Genomic DNA, 25,030 nt, shown 5'->3' on the forward strand with positions numbered 1-25,030 from the left:
TCTCCTTGCCAACCTCAACAGAACACATGACCATAACACAAGGCACAGATCACTCTTTGATGTTCCTCGTGTCCATCTCACACTATGCAAAAACTCAATGCACATAAAAGGCCCTAAAATCTGGAATTCATTACCTGTAAATATAAAAGAAACACTACCTGTTTATAAATTCAAGTCTCTTCTCAAAGATCACTTACTCACCCAAAACCAAATAAATACTGAATAACTGAACCTTATAAATTGTATATCTTAAATGTTTCTCACAATTATATCACATAAATGTTAAACCTAAAACCGAATCTAACTTTATTATTTTTTAAATACACTACCAAACAAAATCACTACCTAACTGAATGCAACCATATGACCTGTCTTTGTAATACTCACTTGTGCTTTATAGTAATCTGTTTACATTAATGTATTATCACTGATTTCATCATTGCTTAGTTAATCTTAAGTTAATTTTAAGCCAGCCCGTAATGCTATGCATAGTATAAGTGGCTTTGGCATGCTGCTCTTATCTGTATTTTTTTTGTACCTCTGTATGTGTGCTCAAATTGGAAATAAATAAATAAATAAATAAATACACAGTTTCAGTATCTGGGGCAGGTCCTTGGAACTTATTCCCTGTGGATATGGGGGTCCTACTGTACTCATTTCAGTTGTTTCATCTAAAGTAAAAGCTTACGAGCTTGATTAAGAAGTTTTAGCAGCAATTTTACTATTTTATTTCTTAAACACTTCATTGTTACCATTTGGAATGGCAAATTTTAAAAATAAAATGAGAATAAATATAAAAATATTTACAATTGCCTATTATTACATAATACAACTTCACATACATGATAAATGATTACAGACTGATTTCAGGCAGTGAGTAGTCATTCTGCAGTTCCCAAACCTGGGTAATTGCTTGTACTTCATGAATTCAGGTACTTTCTAACAGAGCAGATCTCAGTCACCGAGGTATGTCTGAAGCAGCTCACGCTTTTTCCTCTCCACCAGTGCAGCTTCAATATCTGCTTGTGTCGGGATGTTGGGTACGTGAGCCATAAACCGCTGGACTTCTGAGCGTTCATCTGTTTCGTCAAGTGAGATCTGAAAGGGAGGCATCAAGTACAAAATTTCTGAAGCTGTGGGGACAAAAAATAAAAAGGTGATGAGAGTACAGTAACAAAAAATATAGCCTATAAAAGCTTGAACATCAGACTGGGGGAGTAAGAAATAAGTGAATGTACATGTATTCAGATATTTTGGGGCAAATGTACGTATTTGCAAATGAGTTTATGAAAGGCAAAGGAAGCGTTGAAAGGTAGGCAAATTATTGAAATGGTTTGTAGAGTGAAATTTGTCAATGGATACAAAAAAAGGGAATGTACCAAGAGTATAACAGTGCCAACACTTGTATATGGGTGTGAGCTATGATCTTTAAATGTTGCATCGAGGAGGAAAATTTTGGACTTAGTGGAGATTTCATATTGGAGCTCAATCTGTGGTGTGAATATTATTCATTGTTATTATAATCACAACTAAGAGCTAAACCCATAAGGGATGAATATTATTCAATAAGTAAAGAATGTTCTCCATGGGGAAGTGGAACAGAATTCTTCCTCCGTAAGCCATGCGTGTTGTAAGAGGCAACTAAAATGCCGGGAGCAAGGGGCTAGTAACCCCTTCTCCTGTATATATTACTAAATGTAAAAGGAGAAACTTTTGTTTCTCCTTTTGGGCCACCCCGCCTCGGTGGGATGTGGCCGGTGTGTTGAAAGAAAGAAGAAAGAAGTAAAGAATGTGGAAATTAAAAGATGATGTGGGGTTATGAGAGGTATAATCCAGAGGGTGGAAAGAAGGTTGAGATGATTTGGTATCTTGGAAAGGAAGGAGCAGAATTGATTTACCAAAAGGTTCATGTATCAGAGGTTGATGGAAAGCCTAAGGCTGGGCTCTGAGAGTAGAAAAACTCAAGGAACTCACCAAAAGTACTGTTTATCAAAGGGTTGCCCCATGATGAGTGGGAGGAAGAGGTAGAGGAGTTTTTTTTTAGTGATAACCATTAAGAACATCTAGCAAGTATATGGAAGTATGCTACATCAGTGGAGACAAATTGTTTTTTGGGATCTGAGACTGCTGGACTATGAACAAGGTAACATTTATGAAAAGATTCTGGAAAGCTTGCTCTGGTGGCCTGGTGGTTAAAGCTCTCGCTTCACACGGTGAGGGCCTGGGTTCGATTCCCAGCCAGAGTAGAAACATTGGACATGTTTCTTTCCACCTGTTGTCTATGTTCCCCATCAGTAAAATGGGTACCTGGGTGTTAGTTGACTGGTGTGGGTCGCATCCTGGGACACTGACCTAAGGAGGCCTGGTCACAGACCGGGCCGCGGGGGCGTTGACCCCCGAAACTCTCTCCAGATAAACTCTCCAGATAAAGCCATGTAGGTGTGAGGTAGAGTGCCTACACTCTGAAGAATGAGTGGGGATGTAACGATTTGGAGGGTTAATTGAATTGTGAAAGTGTTTCCTGTTCTTGGTCACCTTAACTTGGTAGAAAGCAGATGTTGTAAAGGGAAAATGTTTCAGCTATAAACTTCTCAGATGCAGGAACTAATTTTCTGTATTAATTACCAACTAATTAATTTAGAATGAAGAAATGTACCTTTTGAGTCTCTCATACCCACTCATACAATACCTCAGACATCACTAAGTCTAGTGTTACTGTGTATATACTTGATAGATCATCACCTCTTCATCCTCACTGTCTATGTCATCCTCGTCTTGTATCCCATTCTCTTGGGATTCCTCATCCTCTTCATCAGCCATGGCTGCCAGTTTCTTATTTGTGTACTGCTTCACAGCTGCCTTTATTGCTGTTGTGGAGAGAATTCCAATGGGATGAGTTGTAGATTTCACAAAGCACTATACCTACTTAACCCTTTTAGGGTCCAGAGGCCAAATTTCAAAGTGTGCACCAGGGTCCAAGAATTAAAAAAAAAAAAAATTAATTTTTTCTTATGAAATGGCAGAGAATCTTTTTCTGAAGGTAATAAAACAAAGTATGAAATTTGATGGAAAATTGACAAAATTATGGCTCTCACGAATTTTGATGTGTCAGCAATATTACGCATCGGCGATTTTGCCGACTTTGACTCCTAGTTTAGGCCAATTACATTATTCCAGTCGACCAAATTCTTAGATATTTCACTAGTATTACTTCTATTATATCAAGTGAGCACAAGAAATTGCCAAGTCATGTGTTTTAACTACAAAATAAAGTGATCAAAAATTGGTAATTTCGCCAATTTAATGCAAAGTTCAACATATTCCAATTTCAAAATAGGGTCCAGAATAAACAATGCAGGCATTCCTGGCACTAAACTAACATGTCCTCTATTCATTAGTTACGTTTTGAGCTTATCAGATAAGCTGTGAGAGGTAAATTTGGGCCTAGAGAATGCATCTATGTGGTGAATGTGCACCATTCGCTGGGTCACCATCTGGAAAAGACCCGGGCCGGGACAAGACCACTGAACCTACTACATCCGTGCACCATGTAAAACAAACCCTGCAGCGCACAGTGCATGAGAAAAAAAAATGTGACTGTGTTTTTTGGATTAAAACACCGACTTCACAATGTATTTTCATATGGTTTTTACGTTGTATTCGCAGTTTCTTCATCTCATTTAATAGAATGGAAGTTATATTACTGAAATAGAGATGATTTTGATTGGTTTTAGTACTGAAAATAGCTTGAAATTGAGCTCAAAGGAGAGGAAATGTTTGATTTTTGCAGATTCAAGAGTAAACAATATACGTATATAGGGTCTACTATATGTTCATGAATGTGCTGATATTATTTATACAATTATTACAATATCGTATAACAGTAAATCTTATATTCTTTGGTGTGAATAAAAATTCTTTATGTAAATAAAAAATCAAAATGGAATTCATCTGTAAAGCCTGGAAACATGACTAATAAACAGAGGAAATGTTATTTTAGTGCCATGAATGCCTGCATGGTTTATTCTGGACCTTATTTTGAAACTGGAATTTGAACTTTGTGTGAAATTGGCCAAATTACCAAATTCTGATCACTTTATTGGGTGGTTGAAATAGTTGATTGGGCAGCTTCTTGTGCTCCATCGATAAAATAGAGGTAATACTAGTGAAATAGCTAAGAATTTGGTTGAGTGAAATAATGTAATTGGCCTAAAATAGAAATCAAAGTGGGCAAAATTGCCGATGCATAAATATCGACGCAGTAAAATTTGTGAGTGTAATTTCGTCAATTTTCCATCAGATTTCGTACTTTTTGTTTTATTACCTTCAGAAAAAGATTCTCTACCATTTCATAAGAAAAAATAATTTTTTTTTTTTAATTCTTGGACCCCTACCTTTCCTTTCTGCTTTTCTCTCTAGTGGTATCAACACACCATCATCATCATCTCTATAACCATAATAATCAGCATCAATGTCTTTCATCAACTCTCCACGGGTCTTGCGGGGAGGTGGCGGAGGTTCTTGCTCAAACAGCTCCCTCACTCCTGGCAGGTCTTTAGCTGCTCCAAAGTACATATAACCCCTGCAAAGATGAAACATTTCAAATAAACATAAATAACAGTTAAGGGCAAGGATGTTGTGGTTTAAACAATCATATGAACTGTGATCATTTATTAACTTTTAGCAAGAGGAGCTACTGAGTGATGTTGAATGAGTTTCCTCATTTGGTCACCTTGCCTTGATTAAAAATGGCTATAGTAGTAAAAAATAAAAAAAAGTATGTATCCTGTATTTATGTATATATGTTCCTGCATAAATTACCAAATGTAAAAAGAGGGAAAACTTTTGTTTCTTGTTTTTCAGGTCACCTTGCTTCCATGGGAGACGACCATTGTGGTGAAAAACAAATTCTTTAAGATTAATAACTTTGACCACAACACAAGACACAGATCTCTTTTTGATATACCTTGTGTCCATATCACACTGTGTAAAAACTCTATGCACATAAAGGGCCCCAAAATATGGAATTCATTACCAGAAGATATTAAAATAACCCAATCTGAAAATCAATTTAAGACTCTTCTCAAAAGCCACTTAATCACCCTAGACTAAATGTTATATACACAATATACATTTACTCACCTATGTACTCCCATATCATAATTGAAACAATCACATTGAACCTTTTATCCATTGTTGACAGGAATATAATTGAATCATTGTTTTTCACAAAAGCATTTTAGAATATAAATACGTATATCTTTGTATAATACACCCCTCAAGGAAGGTTCCTTGAAGTTGGTGAGGGGCTCTTGATTTAGGGAATTGGATCTGTGCTCCAGTTCCCCGAATTAAGCCTGAATGCCTTCCACATCCCCCCCCCGGGCGCTGTATAATCCTCCGGGTTTAGCGCTTCCCCCTTGATTATAATAATAATTTGTATAATACAAATTTTGATTCATTTATAATTAATATTCTACTGTACAACTTTGAAATAATTACTTTCCTACTGTACAACTATGATATACTACTCCTTAGTATTAAGTAGAATGTAAGCCAATAATGTTAAGTTGGCCCATAATGCCAAGGCATAATTGAGGCTCTCTTTGCATTGCAACCCACTATTGCATATAGACAATCTCAATGTACTGTTTGCAAAGACATTAAATAAATAAATAAATAAAGCACAATAGATCATAAAGGCAGAGTAACTTCAAGACTGACAAATTCAATGCACCTATTACTATAAGACTGTTTTCGAAATGAACACAAATCTTTTTATGTAGCATGATTACCCAAACTGTTGACCCTTGAAGAACACGGGTTTAAACTGTGTAGGTCCAGTCTTCTTTCAACAAAACGGCAGTATCCCACCGAGGCGGGGTGGCTCAAAAGGAAAAGCAAAAGTTTCTCCTTTTAAATTTAGTAATACTACATACAGGAAAAGAGGTTACTAGCCCCTTACTCCTGGCATTTTAATCGCCTCTTACGACACACACATGGCTTATGGAGGCAGAGTTCTGTTTCACTTTCCCACAGAGCTAAGAGGAAATAAACAAGAACTAGCAAGAAAATAGAAGAAAACCCAGAGGGTTGTGTATATATATACTTGTACATGCATGTGTAGTGTGATCTAAGTAGAAGTAGCAAGACGTACCTGAAACCTTGCATGTATACAAGACAGAAAAAAGAAACAGCAATCCTACCATCATGTAAAACAATTACAGGCTTCTGTTTCACACTCACTTGGCAGGACAGTAGTATTTCCCTGGGTGGTTGCTGTCTAACAACCTACTACCTACGAACATAAACATATGGTATTGATAAATTTAGTACAGTATTGTATTTTCTGCCTTATGATTTTCTTAACATTTTCTTTTCTCTGGCTTATTGTATTGTAAGAATACAGTATATAATACATATGACATACAAAAATGTGTGTTAATCAACTGCTTATGTTATTGGTAAGGCTTCTGGTAAACTGTAGGCTATTAGTAGTCAAGTTTTTGGGGAGTCAAAAGTTGTACACGGATTTTCAACTGTGTGGGGGGTTGGCGTCCCTAACCCCACCTTGTTCAAGGTTCAACTGTATTGCTAAAAACAGAAAATGCTCAATAATGAACCATTCGTCCAACCAATATAAAGGTTAACCGAGAATTTTCCATTTTAAATAGAACCTTGTTTGGTTCTGTTTGGATCACCGCTAAATTGGCTATACATGTATATATTTCTTCAGGCTTATGAATCTAGCTTGTTAGTTTTTGTAGATGTGCATGACTTAGGTAGACTCTAGTGTCTTAATAACCTAGGATTGTAGCAGCTTCTAGATGTGGCAGTGGTTTAGTTCTAGAGTTTATACAAGAACGAGAGATACTTTCCCGTCATTCATTCAATCACTGTCTTGCCAGAAGAGTGCTGATAAGACAGTGACTGAATGAATGATGAAAGTGTTTTTTTTTTGTGTGTGTGGGGGGGGGGAGGGATGCATTTAACAAGAAATGTGTGCCCCATGGCACACATTTTACATGTAGTGCAAGTTGCCTAGGCCTTCAGCTTTTATCCTTCTTACCATATTGGCAGTTTCTCGCTAATAAAGGGTTATCCAAAGAAGAAAACACATTCATCATTACTCGTTCCCTATCTTTCTAGAAGTGCAAAGACATCACAATTAAAATGATGCACGGCAATGCAACATTCCCATTCATAATTTTTTTATTTAAATCTTTCAATGTACCAGCCGTATCCCATTGAGGCAGGGTGGTCCAAAAGGAAAAACTAAAGTTTTGCTTTTTAAATTTAGTAATACATACAGGAGAAGGGGTTACTAGCCCCTTACTCCCAGCATTTTAGTAGCCTCTTACAACACGCATGGCTTAGGAGGAAGAATTCTGTTCCACTTCCCCATGGAGATAAGAGGAAATAGACAAGAACAAGAACTAGAAAGAAAATAGAAGAAAACCCAGAGGGGTATGTATATATATGCTTGTACATGTATGTGTAGTGTGACCTAAGTGTAAGTAGAAGTAGCAAGACATACCTGAAATCTTGCATGTTTATGAAACAGAAAAAAAGGACACCAGCAATCCTACCATCATGTAAAACAATTACAGGCTTTTGTTTTACACTCACTTGGCAGGACGGTAGTACCTCCCTGGGCGGTTACTGTCTGCCAACGTACTACCTATTTATTTAAAACTTTCTTTCAACACACCGGCTGTATCCCACTGAGGCGGGGTGGCCCAAAAGGAAAAACGAAAGTTTCTCCTTTTACATTTAGTAATATATACAGGAGAAGGGGTTACTAGCCCCTTGCTCCAGGCAATTTAGTCTCCTCTTACAACACGCATGGCTTACGGAGGAAGAATTCTGTTCCACTTCCCCATGGAGGTAAGAGGCAATAAACAAGAACAAGAACTAGTAAGAAAATAGAAGAAAACCCAGAGGGGTGTGTATATATGTATATGTGTAGTGTGACCTAAGTGTAAGTAGAAGTAGCAAGACATACCTGAAATCTTGCATGTTTATGAGATAGAAAAAAGGACACCAGCAATCCTACCATCATGTAAAACAATTACAGGCTTTTGTTTTACACTCACTTGGCAGGACGGTAGTACCTCCCTGGGCGGTTGCTGTCTACCATCCTACTACCTATTTATTTAAATATCCATGTTATTTTCTCACTGTATAACACATTAATTTAAGTGCATGCTCAACCTTGGATTAAAAAAGCTTTGTGAATCTGCAAGATAAAACAAGTCAGGCTTTGCTAGAATCCAAATATTAACTTGCAAATACAGTAAACACTTTTAACCCTTTCAGGGTCCACAGGCCCTCTCAGAGACTTGTTCTCAGGGTCCCCCAATTCCCCCCCCCCCCCAAAAAAAAAATATAGTTTTCTTGTGAAAAGATAGAGAATCTTTTCCCGATCATAATGACACCAAAAGTATGAAATTTGATGGAAAACTTATGGAATTATGCTCTCGTGAAGTTAGCGGTCTCGACGATGTTTACGCATCGGCGATTTTGCCCACTTTGAGCCCTATTTTCGGCCAATTCCAGTGTACTAGTCGACAAAAATCATAACTATTTTGCTAGAACTCCATTTTTTCTATCGAATGAGTACAAGAAACCACCCATTTACCGATTTCAACTATCCAATACAGTGGTCAGAATTTAGCAATTTTGCCAATTTCACACAAATTTCAAAAGATGCCAATTTCCAAATAGGGTCCAGACTAAACAAGAAAGACATTCCTGGCACTAAAATAACATTTCCTCTGTTCATTAGTCACATCCCCATGCCCCTCTTACTTTCTTTTGCTTTCTATTTTGAATTTTTATTCTCGCAAAAAATAGAAGATTTACTGTTATGCCGACTACTGCATTAGTGTCGAAATGGTATAAATAATATCGGCGCACTTGTGAAAGAATATTAGACTGACCAGTTGACGTGTATTGGATGCATAGCATGATTTGTTTACTTTTAAACCTTGGTAAAAATCGAACATTTCTGCTACTTTGAGCTCAATTTCAAGGCACTTTTCATTGTAAAACCAGTCAAAATCATCTCAATTTCTGCAATATGTCTTCCATTCTATAAAATGAGACCAGGAAAACTAGAATACAACAATAAATGCCATACGAAAATACAGTGTAAAGTCGCTGTTTTAATCCAAAAACAGGGTCAAAGTTTTTTTCTTTCTCATTACGCACTGTGTGCTGCAGGATTTTTTTTATACTGCGCACACTGACCACATAGACCCATTCTTTCATATGTAGGCCTACCAGCTCTTTCACCAGATCTGAAGGCACTAGAATTTATGAGTACAAGTACGTCAAAGACCCTGGCACGTAAGCCATACTAGTACGGCTGAAACCCTGAAAGGGTTAAACAGGACCTCACAGTAAAATTTAGTTCCAACACAATTCATAAAGGGTAACCCAAAATTTCAATAATGCAAAAATCCTGATATTATTGTTAAAGGAAATAATTTTTTTTTTTTTTTAACAAGTCGGCCGTCTCCCACCGAGGCAGGGTGACAATTTTCTTCTTCTTATTCTTTTTAGTAATCTTTACAGGAAAAGGGGTTACTAGTCCATTGTTCCCGGCATTTTAGTTGACTTTTACAACACGCATGGCTTATGGAGGAAAGATTCTTATTTCACTTTCCCATGGATATAAGTAACCTGCATAATTTGGCTAGTACACTCTGTAGTTTTATTCAATCTACCCAGTGACCCACAAGTGGTCCCCCCCACCTCCAGGGGGGGGATGAAGTCCACTATATAGCATTTTTCTTACGTGTTTTCAAAAATTTATATACAGTAACTAATTTATACAAAAGACTTGTATAAAAAGTTTGTGTTTCACTTCATCTTTGAACTGGTTATTCAAAATTATTTATGAAGTGAGGAAACCCACATGCAGATAAAGGCAGAAAAAACCCACTGATTTGTATAATTCAATCTCTGTCTGAGGTGTTCATCATCAATGCTAATGAAGTTCTCAGACTGATACTGAAATATACAGGTCAACTTTAATTCTTTGTCTACAAGTAGGTTTCTTCATTCCACTGGCAAGTGTCTATGACTATTTTTCAAAGTTATTTATGTTAAAAGCTGAAATGTCTGGTGATTCATAACAGCATTTCTCTCCATTACATTACTGCAGTTATTGTGATTAGGAAGACACTGAGAGAGGTCTGCATTACCTATGCTATGTTTTGTGTTATGTAAAAATATCATACCTGTTGCCTGGGGCTTCTTGTCCATCCATATCTGTCATTTTTGGTCCAACACGAACATAATCGGGACCACCCAGTTCCTTGATTCGTACTTCCCAGTGACCCTTTTCTCGTAGAAGCTTATTGATTTCATCATTTAAGTCTCTAATTCGGAATTCTCCCAAGCCAGCTGGTAATTAAAATAAATGTTAGACTGTAAATTAAAATTATTTATAATTATTTATCAAGGGCTTGAGTCTTCATGCTGGGAAATACAATGTCTGTACTCTGGAAAGGGAAGGGAAACTTACAGTTCAGAGAGACATTTGAACTGTGATATCTATGCATTCTGGCAAGACAGCTAAGCAATTCTTGAAACAAGTACTGTACTGTAACAAACTGGCCGTATCCCACCAAGGCGGGGTGGCCCAAAAAGAAAAACTAAAGTTTCTCTTTTTAAATTCAGTAATTCATACAGGTGAAGGGGTTACTAGCCCCTTGCTCCTGGCATTTTAGTCGCCTCTTACAACACGCATGGCTTACGGAGGAAGAATTCTGTTCCACTTCCCCATGGATATAAGAGGAAATAAACAAGAACAAGACCTAGAAAGAAAATAGAAGAAAACCCAGAAGGGTGTGTATATATATGCTTGTACACATGTGTGTAGTGTGACCTAAGTGTAAGTAGAAGTAGCAAGACTTACCTGAAATCTTGCATGTTTATGAGACAGAAAAAAGGACACCAACAATCTTACCATCATGTAAAACAATTACAGGCTTTCATTTTACACCTACTTGGTAGGACGGTAGTACCTCCCTGGGCGGTTGCTGTCTACTAACCTACCTAGAATAGAGCTAGTTGTCTGTGTTTTTCTTTTTCTTCCCCAAGTCATATTTAGTCATATTTTCAGAGGAGCATTAGCACTTTCTTGGTGGGTTTAGATGAATAATTAATGTTGAGAATGTCTTCTTTTCTGGTGTGAATAAGATCTAGCATTGATGATGTATTGCCTTCTGTTGTTTGCATCGCTTCTTTGGTGTGCTTATGCAGAAAGGATCTTGTTATTACATTTAGGAACTTAGTACCTATTTGCTAGACATTCTGACATTATAGGATAGCAAGGCTTTATTTATAGATGAAATCCCCTATTATAATGGCTCACATTTTTTAACAATGATTTTTCATTAGAAGTTTTCTTTGTGAAGTATGCTCGACAAGTCCTTGTTTACCTTGTGAAATACTTCTCTCTTCCTTGTGATGTTAAAGGATGGATTGTATGCATTTACAAAACAGGTTTTTCATCTTTCCTCTGAATCTCTATTGCTACACTTCTGATATTTGAACTTAAACTTTTGTTTCTTGAAGTGATTCTTTCACCAATAATATCTAGACCTCCTACTTTCTTTCCTACTGTCTCTTCATTTCACTTAGTTAACCTCCAATGCTACCATACAGAATATGGTTTTCAAATATTGTTACAGTTAGACACAATGTCAGGCTTCCTCTCACTCATGATAACTCTTTAACTCTAGTCTTCTTGATAATACCCTATGTATGTTTGCATATGTGAACTTTATGAATGAAATTTTGTCTTTCTTTACCTTGGTTTTGGTTTGATTTTTGTCTAATCTGTGTTTGTATGAGAAACCATATAGTATGAAGTACTTTAGAAGATATTCTAATTCTAGTTTATAGCAAAAAATAAAAATGGCTATACAGCCCCTCCTCACTAACGATGGAGTTCCGTTCCTAAGACCATGTTGTTTTAGTTTAATATGTTTATTATGCACGTTGGTAAAAGAATTCATTGCTAAGCAAGGAGCGTAGTACAATGGTAGTGGGTTTGTGTCAACCATCTTTGATATTGTTTTAATGTAACCTTTGCACCATTTATAACATTTTTAGTATACGTATTTCTAAATGTTTATACAGTAGCTTATTGTATATTGTAATAAGCAAAATAGAGGAAATCAGCTCTAATATACACTATTTAGGTATGCATACTAGTCAAAAAAGCCTGTCGTAAATCTGAGTCGTTGGTAAACGAGTACGTTGCTAAGTGAGGAGAGGCTGTATTACCAATTATAAGATAAATCATAATGTACTACTATACAGTACAGTACTAGTATTCTGAAATTTTTTTTTTAACGCACTGGCCATCTCCCACTGAGGTAGGGTGACCTCGTCATTCACTATCGCTGTCTTGTCATCTTGTTTAGATGCCCCTCTAAATTGCAAATATCCCCACCACATCCTTCAAAGTACTTCCCACCTCCAGGACTCAAATCCGGTTAACCAGTTTCCTTGAATCCCTTCACAAAATGTTACCCTCCTCACTCTCCAACAGCTCATCAAGTCCCCAATACCATTTGCCTCTACTTGCTTCTAACATGTTTACCCTCCCTCCTTTCCTTCAACCTTCCCTAAGGTGACCCCTACCCCTAATCTTAAATAAATAAGCATAAAACATACCATTCTGAATCTGTGAGACTTTCCTTGCAATTTCAGAAATGACTTGATTTCTCCACTTTTCAGCTTCTCGAAGATCTTCACACTCGGAAGCCAAGTAAGGTCGACGGGTTTTTTGTTGTTGGCTGCCTCCTTCCTGTGCTGCTCGCCACCGTGCCAATGTAGTCCTGTGAATTGTGTAAAAATGTAGCTGACACAATCTACAGTAAAAACTTTTTTTTTTTCAGGTCACCCTGCCTCAGTGGGATACCTGGAGTTACCTGGTTAGGGTTTCGGGAGTCAACACCCCCGCAGACCGGTCTGAGACTAGGCCTCGTGGTGGATCAGGGTCTGATCAACCAGGCTATTACTGCTGGCTGCACACAAACTAAAGTATGAACCACAGCCCAGCTTGTCAGGTACTGACTTTAGGTGCCTGTCCAGCGCCTTCTTGAAGACAGTCAGGGGTTTATTGGTAATCCCCTTTATGTATGCTGGGAGGCAGTTGAACAGTCTTGGGGCTCTGACACTTACTGTGTTGTCTCTCAGAGTACTCATGGTGCCTCTGCTTTTCATTGGGGGAATGTTGCATCTCCTGCCGAGTCTTTTGCTTTCATAGGGAGTGATTTTCGTGTGCAAGTTTGGTATTAATCCCTCTAGAATTTTCCAAGTGTATATTATCATGTATCTTTCTTGCCTGCATTCCAGAGAATACAAATCAAGGGACTTCAACCATTCCCAGTAATTTAGGTGCTTTATCGTACTTATGTGTTCTGCAGGTCAGTAATTTCGCCTGCCTTGAAGGAGTCAGTCAGTGTACAGCAGTATTCCAGCCTAAGGAGAACAAGCAATTTGATGAGAATCATCATGGGCTTGACGTCCCTAGCTTTGAAGGTTCTCATTATCCGTCCTATCATTTTTCTAGCAAGATGTGTAAGATATACTGTTGTGGTCTTTGAAGGTGCAGCCAGACTGCTGATAAAAAAAATCTACAGTAATGAACCTACGCTAAAAAAATTTCCATCTTGAGCAAGCCTTCAAGTAATTACGTTTTAAGGGGTTTTACTATTACAGTACAGTATATTTCAAAAACTAAAATGAAATTGAAAGGTTTAGAATTACAGCACTGTATCATACTATATATATATACATGTATATTAACCCTGTGACTGTCGCAACCCCAAATCCTGAGGGGTCTCCTGGTGTCACAAAATTCCTAAAAAAAAAAATTATTTTTTTCTTATGAAATGATAGAGAATCTTTTCCCGATTGTAATAACACCAAAAGAACAAAATTTGATGGAAAACTGGCGAAATTACACTCTCGCGAGGTTAGTGACCTTGGCAATACTTACGAATCGGCGATTTCGCCCACTTTGAGCCCTATTTTCAGCTAATTCCATTGTTCCAGTCGACCAAACTCATAGCTATTTCTTTAGAACTCCATTTTTTGTATCAATTGAGTACAAGAAACTGCCCATTTACTGATTTCAACTACTCAATAACGTGGTCAGAAATTTGCAATTTGGCCAATTTCACGAAAATTAAAAAGTATGACAATTTCAAAATAGGTTCCAGAATGAACAATGCAGACATTCCTGGCTCTAAAATAACATTTTCTTTGTTCATCAGTCACGTCTCCAGGCCCTTCTGATATTACTCTTGCTTTCTATTCTGAATTTTTATTCAAACAAAAAATAGAAGATTTACTGTTATGCAGACTACTGCAATATTGCAATAATTTTATAAATAATGTCAAACCATTCATGACTGCATATTAGAATGGCTACTCGGACATTTATTGGAAAATGACATCATTTGTTTACTTTTGAACCGGCAAAAATCAAACATTTCCCCTACTTTGAACTCCATTTTAAGGTTCCTTTCATAGTAAAACCAATCAAAATCACCTCTACAGTGGAACCTCAAAAATCAAACTGCTCCCAACACAACCAATTATGTAAGTGTATTTTTGTAAGTATAGGTAGTAGGTTGGTAGACAGCAACCGCCCAGGGAGGTACTACCGTCCTGCCAAGTGAGTGTAAAACGAAAGCCTGTAATTGTTTTACATGATGGTAGGATTGCTGGTGTCCTTTTTTCTGTCTCATGAACATGCAAGATTTCAGGTACGTCTTGCTACTTCTACTTACACTTAGGTCACACTACACATACATGTACAAGCACATATATACACACCCCTCTGGGTTTTCTTCTATTTTCTTTCTAGTTCTTATTCTTGTTTATTTCCTCTTATCTCCATGGGGAAGTGGAACAGAATTCTTCCTCCGTAAGCCATGCGTGTTGTAAGAGGCGACTAAAATGCCGGGAGCAAGGGGCTAGTAACCTCTTCTCCTGTATATATTACTAAATGTAAAAGGAGAAACTTTCGTTTTTCCTTTTGGGCCACCCCGCCTTGGTGGGATACAGCCGGTGTGTTGAAAGAAAGAAAGATTTTTGTAAGTGCTTTTATAAGTGTATTTTTAAGGGTCTGAAATGGACTAATCTAATTTACATTATTCCTGATGGGAATAAAATCATTCGGTAAAGGCAGTCGAACAGACTTCTGGACCGAAGAAAGTTCAATATTTGAGGTCCCACTGTAATTCTATAATATGTTTTTCATTCTATCAAATGAGACCAAGAAAACGAGAATACAACCATAAATACTATACGAAAATAGACAACAAAGTCAGCATTTCAAAGTCCCAGTTTTTTTTCTCATTATGCACTGCATGCTGCAGGATTTATTTTATATGGTGCACACTGACCACACAGACCCATTCTCTCACATGTGGGCCTACCAGCTTTCTCCTGCTTGATTTGAAGCCGCTAGAATTTATGAGTATACATACGTCAAAAACAGTGGCTCGTAAGACGTATATATACGACCAAAACAGTCAAAGGGTTAAACATGGTCAGAAATGTTACACGAGACCAAGGCCATGCTGACTTCTCAAGTGTATTTTTGCAGATTCTAGGTTGTCATGTACAGGTACCATCCGACTTACGACAAAGTTTGGTTCTGACCAAACGGTCATAAGTCAAAATGGACGTAAGTTGAACCTTACTACCGAATATCAACGTCACACTTTTGTAATGATTTTATTTTATTGCTTTATTTTGGTACTTCATTTTTTATTTTACTTTTTATGCTGTTAGTACTGTATTTTATACTGTAAGGTTTAGGATAAACACTGTGTACAACACAAACAGTTTTTTTTATTATTATCACACTGGCCGATTCCCACCAAGGCAGGGTGGCCCAAAAAAGAAAAACTTTCACCATCATTCACTCCATCACTGTCTTGCCAGAAGGGTGCTTTACACTACAGTTTTTAAACTGCAACATTAACACCCCTCCTTCAGAGTGCAGGCACTGTACTTCCCATCTCCAGGACTCAAGTCCGGCCTGCCGGTTTCCCTGAATCCCTTCATAAATGTTACTTTGCTCACACTCCAACAGCACGTCAAGTATTAAAAACCATTTGTCTCCATTCACTCCTATCAAACACGCTCACGCATGCCTGCTGGAAGTCCAAGCCCCTCGCACACAAAACCTCCTTTACCCCCTCCCTCCAACCCTTCCTAGGCCGACCCCTACCCCGCCTTCCTTCCACTACAGACTGATACACTCTTGAAGTCATTCTGTTTCGCTCCATTCTCTCTACATGTCCGAACCACCTCAACAACCCTTCCTCAGCCCTCTGGACAACAGTTTTGGTAATCCCGCACCTCATCCTAACTTCCAAACTACGAATTCTCTCCATTATATTCACACCACACATTGCCCTCAGACATGACATCTCCACTGCCTCCAGCCTTCTCCTCGCTGCAACATTCATCACCCATGCTTCACACCCATATAAGAGCGTTGGTAAAACTATACTTTCATACATTCCCCTCTTTGCCTCCAAGGACAAAGTTCTTTGTCTCCACAGACTCCTAAGTGCACCACTCACTCTTTTTCCCTCATCAATTCTATGATTCACCTCATCTTTCATAGACCCATCCGCTGACACGTCCACTCCCAAATATCTGAATACGTTCACCTCCTCCATACTCTCTCCCTCCAATCTGATATTCAATCTTTCATCACCTAATCTTTTTGTTATCCTCATAACCTTACTCTTTCCTGTATTCACCTTTAATTTTCTTCTTTTGCACACCCTACCAAATTCATCCACCAATCTCTGCAGCTTCTCTTCAGAATCTCCCAAGAGCACAGTGTCATCAGCAAAGAGCAACTGTGACAACTCCCACTTTGTGTGTGATTCTTTATCTTTTAACTCCACGCCTCTTGCCAAGACCCTCGCATTTACTTCTCTTACAACCCCATCTATAAACATATTAAACAACCACGGTGACATCACACATCCTTGTCTAAGGCCTACTTTTACTGGGAAAAAATTTCCCTCTTTCCTACATACTCTAACTTGAGCCTCACTATCCTCGTAAAAACTCTTCACTGCTTTCAGTAACCTACCTCCTACACCATACACTTGCAACATCTGCCACATTGCCCCCCTATCCACCCTGTCATACGCCTTTTCCAAATCCATAAATGCCACAAAGACCTCTTTAGCCTTATCTAAATACTGTTCACTTATATGTTTCACTGTAAACACCTGGTCCACACACCCCCTACCTTTCCTAAAGCCTCCTTATTCATCTGCTATCCTATTCTCCGTCTTCCTCTTAATTCTTTCAATTATAACTCTACCATACACTTTACCAGGTACACTCAACAGACTTATCCCCCTATAATTTTTGCACTCTCTTTTATCCCCTTTGCCTTTATACAAAGGAACTATGCATGCTCTCTGCCAATCCCTAGGTACCTTACCCTCTTCCATACATTTATTAAATAATTGCACCAACCACTCCAAAACTATATCCCCACCTGCTTTTAACATTTCTATCTTTATCCCATCAATCCCGGCTGCCTTACCCCCTTTCATTTTACCTACTGCCTCACGAACTTCCCCCACACTCACAACTGGCTCTTCCTCACTCCTACAAGATGTTATTCCTCCTTGCCCTATACACGAAATCACAGCTTCCCTATCTTCATCAACATTTAACAATTCCTCAAAATATTCCCTCCATCTTCCCAATACCTCTAACTCTCCATTTAATAACTCTCCTCTCCTATTTTTAACTAACGAATCCATTTGTTCTCTAGGCTTCCTTAACTTGTTAATCTCACTCCAAAACTTTTTCTTATTTTCAACAAAATTTGTTGATAACATCTCACCCACTCTCTCATTTGCTCTCTTTTTACATTGCTTCACCACTCTCTTAACCTCTCTCTTTTTCTCCATATACTCTTCCCTCCTTGCATCACTTCTACTTTGTAAAAACTTCTCATGTGCTAGCTTTTTCTCCCTTACTACTCTCTTTACATCATCATTCCACCAATCGCTCCTCTTCCCTCCTGCACCCACTTTCCTGTAACCACAAACTTCTGCTGAACACTCTAACACTACATTTTTAAACCTACCCCATTCCTCTTCGACCCCATTGCCTATGCTCTCATTAGCCCATCTATCCTCCAATAGCTGTTTATATCTTACCCTAACTGCCTCCTCTTTTAGTTTATAAACCTTCACCTCTTTCTTCCCTGATGCTTCTATTCTCCTTGTATCTCATCTACCTTTTACTCTCAGTGTAGCTACAACTAGAAAGTGATCTGATATATCTGTGGCCCCTCTATAAACATGTACATCCTGAAGTCTACTCAACAGTCTTTTATCTACCAATACATAATCCAACAAACTACTGTCATTTCGCCCTACATCATATCGTGCATACTTATTTATCCGCTTTTTCTTAAAATATGTATTACCTATAACTAAACCCCTTTCTATACAAAGTTCAATCAAAGGGCTCCCATTATCATTTACACCTGGCACCCCAAACTTACCTACCACACCCTCTCTAAAAGTTTCTCCTACTTTAGCATTCAGGTCCCCTACCACAATTACTCTCTCACTTGGTTCAAAGGCTCCTATACATTCACTTAACATCTCCCAAAATCTCTCTCTCTCCTCTGCATTCCTCTCTTCTCCAGGTGCATACATGCTTATTATGACCCACTTCTCGCATCCAACCTTTACTTTAATCCACATAATTCTCGAATTTACACATTCATATTCTCTTTTCTCCTTCCATAACTGATCATTTAACATTACTGCTACCCCTTCCTTTGCTCTAACTCTCTCAGATACTCCAGATTTAATCCCATTTATTTCCCCCCACTGAAACTCTCCTACCCCCTTCAGCTTTGTTTCGCTTAGAGCCAGGACATCCAACTTCTTTTCATTCATAACATCAGCAATCATCTGTTTCTTGTCATCCGCACTACATCCACGCACATTTAAACAACCCAGTTTTATAAAGTTTTTCTTCTTCTCTTTTTTAGTAAATGTATACAGGAGAAGGGGTTACTAGCCCATTGCTCCCGGCATTTTAGTCGCCTCATACGACACGCATGGCTTACGGAGGAAAGATTCTTTTCCACTTCCCCATGGACAATAGAAAAAATAAAAAGAACAAGAGCTATTTAGAAAAAGGAGAAAAACCTAGATGTATGTATATATATATATGCATGTGCGTGTCTGTGAAGTGTGACCAAAGTGTAAGTAGGAGTAGCAAGATATCCCTGTTATCTAGCGTGTTTATGAGACAGAAAAAGAAAAAACCAGCAATCCTACCATCATGCAAAACAGTTACAGGTTTTTGTTTCACAGTCATCTGGCAGGACGGTAGTACTTCCCTGGGTGGTTGCTGTCTACCAACCTACTACCTACACAAACAGTTGTTTCCCAGAAATCTGGCATAAAAAACATGGTCGTAAGTCGAATGGTTATATGTCGAGCAGGTCGTAAGTCAGATGGTAGGTGTACTTGAAATGATCTACTGGTACTCTGCTAATTTAAACAATGTGTTGAGCTGGCATTAAGATTCATATACATGTATACATACACAGATTAAAAAATTAAATAAGATAATGAACCCCACAAAAAACAGGAAAACAGGGTGTGTGCTCTGAGATATAACTGATACGTATATCTGTTTAGGTGTCACTTTATTAAGTACCATTTTCTATAGCTTGCTGGACTTATAATTTATGTCCTAAGGAATTGTTAAATCTATTATAATAGTAATTGGCTCAGCACTAAATATTCTTGTGAGGGTTGCAGAAAACTGTTATAATATTTCCATAGCTAGAAGGGCCAGACTATGTTTCTTATCAACTGATTTGAGCAAACCTTTTATAAGCAATGAGTTAATTAGCATGTTTGTGATTATTTGTTTGGAATTTTGTGAGCATTATTTACTGATATTTTGCGTGTTGAAGAAGTTTTGGACACCAGAATTAACATTACAGATTTAGCTTTCTTTCATCAAGGCACTGATAAGTATTTAATTCATCATTATAGTCTACAGCAGGGTAATGGTCAATTGTTCTATCTGGGATTATACCTCAAATTAAGATATGCTATTATATTGGCCCAGTGATTCTAGTGGATTAGTGATGATGAGTGATGAGAGTATCAGGAGGGAATCATACATATTATTAATGATGCCTGAAACTTGGGTGTTATTTAGTTGGCAAAGATTAATGTTGAAATCTCCAACAGTTATTAAATAGCTTCTGTTGAGTTTGTTATCATATTTCCCAGGTTGTTAATGAAGGTTAGCAAACTAGTGTGAAGGATTTAAGCTGCTTCAAGCACTATTAGATCATGATTGTTTTATGGTGAACTGAACAAAGAACAAAATGGCACAGTACCATGACTGGAACAATACATAAATAACCCGCACATATGAGAGAGAAGCTTACGATGACGTTTTGATCCGATGTGGACCATTTACACCGACTTATAAACGGTCCAGGTCAAACCGAAACATCATAAGCTTCTCCCTATGTGTAGGTTATTTGCAAATTAAGAAAGCACATATTCACCATAGCCATCAACGGTGTTTATCAGCATAGACAACAGTAACACCTTCACCTTTTTTGTTTGCTTTACAGTTGTGGATAGTTGTATACCCCAGGTATGATGAATATGCTGGTAAGGTTGTTTTAACCAGGTCTCTGCTTAGAAGTGGTTTCAAGGGCAGGAATCTTGTGTTATAGTTGAAGATTGAGACACTTATGCAACATATGGGAATCTTTATTCAGGAAACGTTTCGCCACACAGTGGCTTCATCAGTCCAATACAAAGCAGAAACGTGTAAGGAGAGTAGGAGTTTGAGGTAATCAGTCCCTCAGCCTGGAGTCGATGTGTTCAGTCCATCAATCTTGTAGAATGTACAGCATAGGGCCATAGACGTGGCTTATATACTGTAGCCAGGTGAGGCGAAACAGGAGGAGGCGGGGTCATAGTGGTACCATCCACTAGTCGAAGTAGGTCTTCGTCCAAAGGTTGGACAAGTGTAGAAGAATTCTTTGTAACAAGATCCCATGATGCTGCAGTGTCTGACTACAGTATATAAGCCACGTCTACGGCCCTATGCTGTACATTCTACAAGATTGATGGACTGAACACATCGACTCCAGGCTGAGGGACTGATTACCTCAAACTCCTACTCTCCTTACACGTTTCTGCTTTGTATTGGACTGATGAAGCTAGTGTGGCGAAACGTTTCCTGAATAAAGATTCTGGTGGCCCGGTGGTCTGGTGGCTAAAGCTCCCGCTTCACTCACGGAGGGCCCGGGTTCGATTCCCGGCGGGTGGAAATTCCGACACATTTCCTTACACCTATTGTCCTGTTCACCTAGCAGCAAATAGGTACCTGGGTGTTAGTCGACTGGTGTGGGTCGCATCCTGGGGGACAAGATTAACCCTTTGACTGTCGCGGCCGTATATATACGTCTTATGTCCTGGTGTCGCAAAATTTAAAAAAAAAAAAAAAAAAATATTTTTTCTTATGAAATGATAGAGAATCTTTTCCCGATTGTAATGACACCAAAAAAAACGAAATTTGATGGAAAACTGACGGAATTATGCTCTCGCGAAGTTAGCAACCTCGGCGCCGTTTACAAATCGGCGATTTCTCCCGCTTTGAGCCCTATTTTTGGCTAATTCCATTGTTCCAGTCGCCCAAACTCATAGCTATTTCTTTAGAACTTCATTTTTTCTATCGATTGAGTACAAGAAACTGCCCATTTACCGATTTCAACTACCTAATAATGTGGTCAGAAATTTGCAATTTGGCCAATTTCACGAAAACTAAAAAATATGACAATTTCAAAATAAGGTCCAGAATGAACAATGCAGACATTCCTGGCTCTAAAATAACATTTTCTTTGCTCATCAGTCGTGTTTCCAAGCCCCTCTGATATTACTCTTGCTTTCTATTTTGAATTTTTATTCAAACAAAAAATTGAAGACTTACTATTATGCAGACTACTGCAATACTGTAATAATTGTATAAATAACATCAACCCATTCATGACTGCATATTAGAATGGCTAGTTGGACATTTACTGGAAAATGGCATCATTTGCTTACTTTTGAACATTGGCAAAAATCAAACATTTCCCCTACTTTGAGCTCCATTTCTAGGTTCTTTTTATAGTAAAATCAATCAAAATCATCTCTATTTCTATAATATGTCTTCCATTCTATCAAATGAGACCAAGAAAACGAGAATACAACCATAAATACTATACGAAAATAGACCACAAAGTCGGCATTTTAATTAAAAAAAACGGTCGGAGTTTTTTTTTCTCATTATGCACTGCGTGCTCCAGGATTTTTTTTATATGGTGCACACTGACCACACAGACCCATTCTCTCACATGTAGGCCTACCAGCTTTCTCCTGCTTGATTTGAAGCCACTAGAATTTATGAGTATATATACGTCAAACACGGTACCTCGTAAGACGTATATATACGGCCGCGACAGTCAAAGGGTTAAGGACCCCAATGGAAATAAGTTAGACAGTCCTCGATGACGCACTGACTTTCTTGGGTTATCCTGGGTGGCTAACCCTCCGGGGTTAAAAATCCGAACGAAATCTCTTATCTCTTATATGTTGCATAAGTGTCTCAATCTTCAACTTGTCGGTTTTTCAAACCATTCATCACAATTGTGTAATAGTTGTTGGAAACATTAAATCATTTATCACAAAAGCATCAGTCTGCTGATATTCAATTTGATCTATTTATTTATTCAGATGAGGTAACTGAGCATCACTGAATTTCTTCCAGTATGTGGGATTTTTATCTACTTTTGTCAATGGGGAGTTAATTTGGGTTTTTATATTTTGAACTGTAGTTTTTGATGGTAGATTTCACTCCCAGTTATCAATGTTTTTGTTCTTGCTCGGTTATCTCATTCACTAGGATAATTAGCTTTAAAATGAGCCAAGGAGAGATAGTGGATCTTAGCCTGTAAATTTGCTTTAAATAAAAAAATTAAGATTGTGAGAGATCTTTAAATAAAATAGTTCAGAGGAGGAAAATATGCAATGCTTATTCAAATTCCAACTCAGCAAGCTAAAAGTCTGAACCACAGATGAAAATAACCGAGAAATTACAGTACTGCACTGTAATTAATACTTACATAGCCTTTTCTGCATTCCTTGCCTGTTGGGGGGAAAAAAATGTATTAGAGCCATGAAATGATACAGAAACAAAGCACAGTACATCAAGACACACAAAGGAACAAATTACTAAGCAAGTTCCATTTTCCAAACAATAATCTGCATTATAACTCGAAATAATGTTTCTAGAGCTTAAAATATACAATTAGATCATTTTTTTAAAGAAATATCAGGAAGCATTAATGACCTGTAAGCACAAGAACAGAATTTTATAAACAGAATACAAGAATACAGTTTCATAAACAGAATACAAAATGCAATTAAGTTAAAAGTTTATTTAGTTACAGGTACACATAGGACAATTATCAAACATAGTGTATATTATATAGGATAACCCTTCAAAAAAGTCATCCAAAGTGACTTGTTTCCATTGGGGTCCTTGTAATGTCTTATTATTTAAACCATAAAGTTAAATGAGCTAAGTCAGTCAACTGTAGTACACACCAACAATACTGTAGGTCAGTATTTTTGGTGCTCAATGATAATCTGGTTTACTTGGTTATCCTGAGCTATTCTGGGTTATCCTGGGTTACTAATCTTAACAAAATAACAAGTTATTAAACCATATCACAGGCAGGGATAGAACCCGCGATCAGCCACAAAACTCCAGACCGTTGCGACGCGACGGTCTGGAGTTTTGAGACTCTCTGACCGCGGGTTCTATCCCCGCCTGTGATATGGTTTGTTTGCAATCGTGTCATTACGGTTTTGTGAGTCAACAAGTTATTACAAGGCTTCCGATGGAAATAAGTAACTTTGACTTTTATGGCTATCACAGGTAATTTACATGTGTATACATTATGCAATAATCGGGAACGAGCAATAAAATAACCCTGGGGGTAGGAGCCGAGTGATAGCTCTAGACCTTTTGTGTTGCAATCAACACCATGAGGAGCTTGCAATATTTCAGAAATTAATAGGAAGCTCAGGTAGATTTGTTCAAGGAAATGATTATCTCCAGAGAGTCGTTTCCTTGAACGATTCTGTCCAGACTGTTATTCATTTCTGCAACATTGCAAGCTCCTGATGACGTGTTGGTTACAATACGAAAGGCCTAGAGCTATGACTCATCTCCCCCCCCTTGTGGTTTTGCATATATATACATATGTTGGTATGTACGATCATAGTATTGTGCGTACCTGTACCTAAATACACGTACTAATTAATATGTCAACACCTTCAATAATTTTATTAATATTAATATGAATTAGTTTGCCTGAAATACACTGCTAGTGGCTGTCTTGTCTGCCTACCAGTGTTTTATTACGTGTAAATTACATTATTTTTGTAATGCATAAAAAGGAATAAAAATTTGAATTTTGAATTTTAAATTTAAGTAAAAAAAAAAAAACAGGCAAGTCTATGTAATAACTTCGTCACACTTGTGAGAAATTATGCATATTTAACTTAAGATAATTCAACATTATTATTATTATATGAAAATATAAAAAAAATATATTAAAAAGCGCTAAACCCGTATGATTCCATAAACGTTGGAGTGATATTCTCATCGTCGTCTTTAGTTTGTTTTTTCCCTCACACGAGTAAAACAAAGTTATAATAACCTCGCCAGAGACAGATACTGTACACGTAAATTCTATATGAGTAATAAATGTTGATATAGTCACCATTGTGGTAGATTATGTTATAAAACAGAGATCAGCTGTAGACATGTCTACTCTCCTTCCTCTCGATCTTGTCTATCAATAATATACTTAACTAATACATCTAATATAAGA

At 37.7% G+C, this 25,030-nt stretch overlaps 1 protein-coding gene across 1 annotated transcript; it reads right to left on the reverse strand.

Annotated features, from left to right (window-relative positions):
* Positions 1 to 712: 712 nt before the first annotated feature.
* Positions 713 to 25,029, reverse strand: LOC128702228 (pre-mRNA-splicing factor ISY1 homolog). The gene is made up of 7 exons (XM_070102888.1): positions 24,920 to 25,029; positions 23,252 to 23,274; positions 12,697 to 12,860; positions 10,248 to 10,413; positions 4,395 to 4,582; positions 2,743 to 2,867; positions 713 to 1,098 (listed from the first exon to the last, which is right to left on the reverse strand). The coding sequence occupies exons 1-7, from the start codon at positions 24,920 to 24,922 to the stop codon at positions 955 to 957; spliced, it is 813 nt and encodes a 270-aa protein (XP_069958989.1). The 5' UTR covers positions 24,923 to 25,029; the 3' UTR covers positions 713 to 954.
* Position 25,030: the final 1 nt, after the last annotated feature.

Source organism: Cherax quadricarinatus, chromosome 83 (genome assembly GCF_038502225.1).
Source record: "Cherax quadricarinatus isolate ZL_2023a chromosome 83, ASM3850222v1, whole genome shotgun sequence".
In the NCBI taxonomy this organism is placed as follows: domain Eukaryota; kingdom Metazoa; phylum Arthropoda; class Malacostraca; order Decapoda; family Parastacidae; genus Cherax; species Cherax quadricarinatus.